The sequence below is a fragment of the Camelus ferus genome, chromosome 10 (assembly GCF_009834535.1).
Source record: "Camelus ferus isolate YT-003-E chromosome 10, BCGSAC_Cfer_1.0, whole genome shotgun sequence".
NCBI lineage: Eukaryota > Metazoa > Chordata > Mammalia > Artiodactyla > Camelidae > Camelus > Camelus ferus.
In genome coordinates this window covers 56414648-56423100 of record NC_045705.1, presented here as the reverse complement: position 1 = coordinate 56423100, position 8453 = coordinate 56414648, and the positions used below count along the sequence as shown (strand labels likewise).

At 34.0% G+C, this 8453-nt stretch overlaps 1 protein-coding gene across 1 annotated transcript; it reads right to left on the bottom strand.

Annotated features, from left to right (window-relative positions):
• Positions 1–1333: 1333 nt before the first annotated feature.
• On the bottom strand, positions 1334–2350 carry LOC102515551 (olfactory receptor 51F1). The gene has a single exon (XM_006173618.2). It carries the CDS (start codon positions 2348–2350, stop codon positions 1388–1390), a length of 963 nt encoding a protein of 320 aa, XP_006173680.2. The 3' UTR covers positions 1334–1387.
• Between the last annotated feature and the right edge of the window lie 6103 nt (positions 2351–8453).

Genomic DNA, 8453 nt, shown 5'->3' with positions numbered 1-8453 from the left:
TTTCTTCAACAGCCATACGCTATCATCTTTCCTTATCTCTATACAGTCATATGAATGCATAGGTATTATCATTTCAAACACTTGATATGTTTTTTACATCCTGATTTTTGTTGCTCTACTTAAAACTTATTTCCTGTCAACATTTAAGGGAGATGGAAAAGCATGATTTCCTTACATGCTAAATTAGTAAGATGCTGGTAAAATTTACAAGGTATAGTGTATAATGAGACCTACTGGAATCTTAGATTTGAACTGAAAAAAAGATAACACATTTTATTTACAAACTAGAAAGAGACACGGACATAGAAAACAAACTATGAAGAAGAGAGAGGGGGGAGGCATAAATTTGGAGTTTGGGATTAACACATACACACCACTATATATAAAACAGATAAACAAGGACCTACTGTATAGCACAGGGAACTATATTCAATTTCTTGTAATAAGCTATAATGGAAAAGACTCTGAAAATACATGTGTATATATATGCATGTATGTATATGTATAACTGAATCGATTTGCTGTACACCTGAAACTAACATTATAAATCAACTACATTTCAATAAAAATAAAATTAAAAAAGAAAATTATATTAAAAAAAGAAAATCAAGACTTTTTTTTAATTTAGGGAATTTACAGCCTTGTGGAAACTATAATAATTATATACAAGTGTATAGTCAAAAACACTTGAAGGCAAAAAAGATATAGATAGAGCACTATAAAAGGCAAATTATGAGAATGAGAGATCAGATGTCATTGGAGTAATCGTGGAAAATTTAATAGAGAAGATATTTAAAGATGACCCTTGACACATAGGTAGAGTTTCCAGTTGTAGTAGTAGGTGTTGGGGTTAAAGTGGCATCAATAGTAAAGCACACCATTAGGAAAATTGCACGTACATGACAGAGCAGTTAGCGGACAGATTTTCTTAGACTTACAAAACATGTGAAGAGAGAAATAGGTAGATTAAACTTTAAAGGAAAGTTGAACCCTAACTGCGGAGGACTTCATCATAGATGGGAGTTTTTGCTTCGTTTAGTTGGTGTATAAGAAACAACCATGAAAGAGATACCTACTAGTTTGTTTTAAAATTTTATTTGAGCTGGATATTTGGAAAATTAGTTCATAGTGAGTGATGGGTACTTTTGGGCAGAAATAGAATAGAGATGAGAGTTTGGTTAGTCATCTATAGGAACAAGTTAATGGAGAAGTAGTGAATCTCTGAATTAATATTTTAGTGGTAGAAAAGCTAAGATTGCTTTAGGTGGAATTAACTAAATTGTGGAGATGTTCAAACTGGATAATGTCTAGCTCCACCCAACTCTAAAATTGTACAGGTTTCTAACTCCAATTTGTGGTAAATTTTCAATGACTTTGAAATAGGTCATTATGGGAGCAGAACTGTTAAATACGAAGTCCACTTGGAACATACAAGTTTCAGCATAGCTTTCTGAATCTGCTTTGTTTTTACGCTATAGATGATGGGGTTCATCACAGGGGGAACGAGCAAGTATACATTAGCAATAAGTGTGGGCACGTAGCGTGGAACATGTTTTCCAAATCTGTGAACAAAAGACAGGCTGATCAGAGGAATGTAAAATATGGCCACAGCAGTGATATGAGAAATGCAAGCGCTGAAGGCTTTTTTCCTCTCCTCTGGGGATGCGATGTTGAGAACTGAGCGAATAATCAAGATGTAGGAGAGCAGGATAAAGACAGAGTCCACTCCAGCAGTAGAGATAATTGCAGTTAATCCAAACGCACTATTAATCTTTGTATCTGAACATGAGAGCTTCATCACATCAGGGTGGAAGCAGTAGGAGTGATGGAGCACATGACTGTGGCAGAATGATAGACACTTAAGAAGCAGGACTAGTGGTGTTAGAACGACTGTCCCTCTGGTGATAACTGCTAAACCAATCTGTGCGATCCTTGTGTGCGTTAGAATGGTGGCGTATCTCAAGGGGTTACAAATGGCCACAAAGCGATCAAAGGCCATAGCCAGGAGCACCGAAGATTCCATGAAAGTGAAAAGGTGAATGAAGAACATCTGTGATAAGCAAGCATTGAAGCTGATTTCCCGGGCATTGACCCAGAATATTCCCAGTACCGTCAGCAGTGTGGAGATGCATAAGCCAATGTCGGTGGTGGACAACATGAAGAGGAAATAGTACATGGGCTCATGGAGGCTTGGCTCAGTGAGGACTACGAACAGGATCAAGAAATTTCCAGAAAGGGCAGTTATATAGAGGCAGCCGAAGGGGATGGAGATCCAGACATGGGCCCATTCAAGTCCAGGAGCCCCAGTCAAGAGGAAAGTAGGGAAAGTGGAATTATGGAAAATTGTCATTATGCTGCAGGAGCAGAATTCTCTTGTAAGAGCTTGACTTTCTAAATTTAGAATTTTAAAATTATTTTTATTTGAAATTAAATGTACATTTAGTAAAGTGCACAAGACTTTAGAGTACAGCTCAGTTAAGTTTGGCATCTATACACACTAGTGTAACCACTTCTGAGATCAACTATAAATTATTACCACTAACCAAGAAGACCTCATCCTCATCCATGTCCCCTTTTATAGTAACCATTGGTCTGACTTCTATTACCATAATTTCTGTTCTTGATCTTGATGTAAATGGAATCATGCAGTGTATACTATTTGCATCTTGCTTTTTTTTCACTCAATATCATGTCTGTGAAATTCATCACTGAAATAAGATATTTATTGGAGTTCAATTTAATTTCATTTTACTTAGCTAAATCTATTTGGTGTTTATCACTTATTATCCTGTACCCTTACCAGTATTTTCTATTACATTTTAAATTTTCAACTGGATTATAAACTGATGCTTATTAATGAGGACTCGTTAGAATAAAAGGTTAATTTTAGCTTATCTCTGTCTTGTAGATTTCTTCGCTCATAGTAAATATTCAATATGTATTTACTAATTGATTGTATTTCATTTGCTCTTCCTGAAATATTCTATTTAACCATGAGCAGGACTTGGCCTAAGAGAATAATTGACTAATTCTGCCTTGGACCTTTAGAATTATTAAACTCAGAATCTAAGTGAAAAATCATTGTAACTTTGCAGGGAAACATCTCTTTTTCAGGGATTACATATACCTAAGACTCCACCCTAGATAATGTCAGTTCATCCTTTCTCATTACATTTTTTTATTAAAGGGAACTAGAGGGAAGATGCTTCGGGTCCCGTGAATCTGAAGCTTGATATTCTTGAATTGTAACATTAAAATACTGCCTTGCTTACCACTATGAGGCTGCCTGGGTTGTGGTAAAAATCAACAAGGAAAATAATAATAATCTTTTGTAACATGTATACCCTGGTCCTTAATCTGGCCTTTGATCTCTTATAGGGTTACTCAGATATATAACATTATGTGAATGTTAAGACCATACCCTATACAATGTTTTAAGTATTTTATATAGATTATTTCACTTGAGCCTATGGCAAACCTAAAAGAGAGAGGTTTTTATTACAGATAAAAATAAAGAGAAATTTAAAAGTTAGGATAAATTGCCAAATGTAAAATCTGAAAGGGATGACATTAGGAATGAGAAAATTAAGACTTTAGAGCCTGTGCTATTAAAAACTACACTACATTTTCTAATGAAAATAATAATTATAATAATGATGATATAATTCTACTTCAACAATGATATAATTCTCTATTAATAAACAAGGCAAATATGTTAGAGATATCTATGTAAATCTCTTATTTGACATTTCTATGGTTCAGAGTTCAAACAGTTTTATTTCTGGATTGTATATGTTTTGTATGATATTTAAATAAATGAATGCAGCTTAATTTTAGCAAATAGGAAATTCTTAAGCATAACATGAGATGCTCTAATTGAAATTAATCTGCAGTGGACATAACATTTTTATAAAAATAAAGCTATTGCTCAAAATACATTTTTAACTTCTTTAAGTCTTCTGTAGTTCCTTTGGATGCCATCTAAGATCATTTCCACTAAGTAGGCCCATTTTAATACAATTTTATCATCTAATTAGCTACATAACTTACAGATTTAGTTAAAAATCAGCATCCTTATTTCTCCAAACATGTTACTTATTTCTACATACTTTCAATTCCATAGCATTCCATGGACAATCCTTTTTATTCATTTATTTTACTACTTTAAAATATTTAATTCATCCCAGGCTAACCTCTTAAATATCAGACCCATATGTTTACCTCTTTGATTTCTCCACTAAAATGTCTCAAGGTAACTCAAGCGCAAAATTACCGCACCTGCATTAGTCCACAGAGCCCCCGCAGCGTGTGTATTCTGCTTTTTCCCGTTTTGATTGATAGCTCTATGGCTCAATTGTAGGTCTACAGATCTACGCTAGCCTGATGTATCAGGTTGCCAAATTCAGAAATATGAATGTATTCTCACCTCCCATGTGTTGATCATCGATATCTGTCTGTACTGCAATTCTTTCTAATTTATACAGTGTATCACTCTTAGAGTTTTCCTAAGATTTTAAGTAGACTTTCATTATAAAGTATCTTTAACCAGTACTTCCTGAAACAGTCTCTCCCAATTTCTATCAAATTCTCAAAAAAGGGGAAAAGGAATAGACCAAAGAAATATCAATGTTAAACTGATAGGTAGCCTTCTTCCAGAATGTTTTTAGAGTGATTAACTGCTCCAAACTAAGGAATATGGAGATGAATTAAGTTAAAACATAGGATAGCACTTAACACCTTTACCATAGTCTACACTCAGGAATCCAGAGTCTACACCAAAATAAAAAGAGGCATCTCTTTCTATAAGATGCCTAACTATAAAGTGACCCAGAGCATTCTCCTTGCACCAGACATCTCACCTCAAGAAAAACAGGCAAAGATAATGGTGCGAGGGGTAGCATTAGTAGAGACACACTGAATTTTGAAATATTCGCTCAAGTACATCTTTGTCAGCAGAAGAGGAAACAGAATAATTCTGGCAACAGCACAATTTTGGAATTTAGGTTTTAATTTCCTCCATTATTTCAAAGTGGCAAAGAACTAGACGATGTTAGTGGCATGGGTGTTACTTAGTGAAACTGCAGGCTTCTAGAAACTGGAAATCAGATCAGAAAGTGCACTCTACATAATCATACTTGTGACACAGCAGCCATGAGCAAGCCCCATGAAGAGTTTATTGAAAAACTAGGTGTGACAGACCTTGCTTTCTGCTAGGGAGTGTATAAAGGAAAATATATGCTAGCATAAAATCTTTAAAATATTGCATACAAATTAAAAGGGAAGAGCATCTGGAAAAGTCAAAGTATAAGCATATATGAACATTTAATAATGTCTGTAAACCACACAGCACATTCCTTATTACATCATAAAGACTCGGTCATCATCAAAGATGTTAAAATCCCTGTAGAACTGAGAAGAAAATACCCTAAGGTAACTCAGACAATAGCACTGTATAGCATTATTAAAGAAAAAAATTGGGGAAAAAGGCCAAAATAATGAGATACTACAAATATAATGAATTAAAGCAAATATTAGATACAATCAAAAGCAGAATTGAGGTACAGTAATTTAAATCAGTTCAATTAGGAGAATATATTTGAAAACTCTCCCATAATGCAAAGGAGTAAATAATAAAAAGAAAACAATGAGACAATTATATTTGTGAAGGGCAAAAAGTGAAAAGACAACATACAGATAATCGCCATCCCTGGAAAAACAAACCAAAACAAGTGGAAGAAAAATGACTGTTCCAAAAGAAGACTGTGGGGTCTGGAGCCTAAAAGAGCTCATTGTGTTCCAAGTTAAATCAGATGAAAACACATTCAAACATTCGACTTACCCGATTAAAAACAAAATGTATACATTTTCTGAATTTAGGAAAAGAGTCTGTGCAATGTTACAAGTTACTTACATGGAGGTGAAGCAGTGACTGTCGTTTGATTATGTTGAAGGGAGGCACTGCCGTCTCAATGTCTGGGACCTGAAATATGAAGTAGGTGAAAGGTTGGAAGACTGATGAGAGGATAGTTTTAATTGTTCTTAGAGAGAAGAAAAATTAATATTGGGCCAGATTCTTTGCTAGATATCTCTACACTGTTACTTTAATGGCACCATGAAATAGGCAGTGACTGACATTCCTTGTTTTCAGGTGAGCTGACTTATGTTCAGAGAAAAGAAATTATTGAAGGTTCCCATCAGTAGATATAATGGAGCCAGTGTGTGAGTCCAGATCTGTCTGACTCTAAAGGTATGGTCATTTTCCTGTGCCATACTGGCCCTTATGTTCAAAATAAAAAAGATAAATCAGATTGCTGCAGACTTAGGACACCATATGCAATAAATATGCTGCAGTAAATGTAAACCAATTAGAAATGTAAGTTAAACAATAGTGAGGTTATGTCAATGACTGTATTTTGAGGTTTGACTATTGTATGTATCAAGAAATATATATATGTGTGTGTGTGTGTGTGTGTTCTATATATATATAGAACAGTTTTTACCATCATTAACTAAACTAAACTAAAGTGAAACATCTATACAGGATTTGGGATTTCTGAATAGGCATCAGGGTCAAAAAAGTAAATAAAAGAGTGGGAATTAAGAATAACCAGGAGCTCAGAGGGCTTGAAGATAAAGTACCAGGGGTAAGTGGGAAAAGTCTTACTGTTCAAAATCTGGAAAATTAGAAGGAATACAAATAGAGATGTTGATGGAGCAAATGCCACAAGACTAGGTGAATTATTGTCTTTAACTTCACTTCCAAGAAAAGTCTTCCCTTTGTTTAGCTAAGCTAAGCTACTCATGATGCAGCTTAGAGTCATCAGACAGATTTTATTAGAGACAGGAGCAAGTACTGTTTCTGATCTGAAAACTGCTGCTTGACTTGGCCTTTAGATGAGAGGAAAGACTTCTTTTACTCTTACTTAGAGTGGGTATATGAAGATCACCCATTTACCTCTATGAATGGAGAATTTTTATATGGAATCTTGATGGTGTAGTCATTTACCCAACTGGGATAAACACACTCTAGGGGGATTTCTTCTTTAGTGCTTTGCCTCCCTGGCTCCAGATTACTTATCTGGCATCAAGGAATGTGGATGCTAAGACAGGTGAAAAAGAACCAAACAAAGAAAAATAAACATAATGATGCAGTAACTCTCTGTTTACATGTTTTAATTAAAAATGAAATTGAACTGTTACTTTGAACATAGATACTGCATTTAAGATGACGATCTGGTATTTTCCTCTTGGTTTTTATTCTGTGTACTTCTTGTAAAGAATCTATAGATTTTTACTGTACAACTAAGTGAATGCTTTGAAAGTATCTCCAGGTAATAACATAGTACCACGTACACAGTGTATATGCATTGTTTGTTAAAACGAAAACATGTATCCTACAATTCAGAAGCAAGGAGTAAAACAGAATCACAAGTCAAGGGGCACCAGAGGGGTAGCCCTTTCAATACAAGAAGAAAGATTTGGCAACAGCGTGACTCAAGTGGAAGCAACTTTCAGAAAAAAAATAGGTTGGTTCTCAAGGATTATATTAATTAACATCTGTATAGTGATTATTCTTTTCCAAGTAATTTCAAGTACATTATCTTATTTAGTCTTAGTTATTTAGGCTAAAACATATTTTTTTCTTTTTCTGACATGTACTGGTAGACACAGTTGATCAAACAGAAATTTAAACAGAAACATGTCCAGGTCAGAGGATCAACTGGTCAAGTGTTTTCAAAGAAGAAAAACTTTGAATCACCTTGCATCCTTCATTATCAGAAATAATTTCACTCATCAACAGGATTTGTTTCTTAATGAAACCAAATAAGTTTGGTTTCAGACTTGCTGACTTTGAGGTATTAATTGGGCATGTGGGTTATTATGGTAAAAAGACATGGTTAAAAATACTTCATGAGAATACATGTTTTTAGAGAGTATGCTTTATTTATTTTTACACATAGTAGGTGTAGATAAATATTCACCAAATGAATAAATGATGGACAAATAAATGTATATTTTTGTGAAAATTAGTTTTCAGTAATGGATTTCTTTCCTGTCTGTCCAACACAACATAGGACAATGAGTACAGAAACATAGATTTAAGCTACTACAGACATTCTGTAGTTGCTTTTTGCATATTTTGGTTAATTCTCATAAATTGTCCCAGACTAAGAATTATTAGTTTCCTTAAAGTTTAATGGTGTGTAGCATTATTTGTTATTAGCATCAAAGTATTTAGTATTAAATTGAGTTCATAAAAGAGTAATTGTCAGAATAAGTAATTATTTAACATAATAAACATGAAAATTTTATAAGAATATAAATTATATGCAAGGGATATTTTATTATTTCTGTGCCTAACAAAGTAACTTTTTTTTTATCTTGATTACCTTTCAATCTTTGCTTCAAAATATCTGAAGCCATCTCTCTTGGCCTATGGAGTGCTAATAACA

Coding starts and splice junctions, on each gene's coding strand:
- LOC102515551 (XM_006173618.2), bottom strand. CDS start 2,350: ATGACAATTTTCCATAATTCCACTTTCCCTACTTTCCTCTTGACTGGG.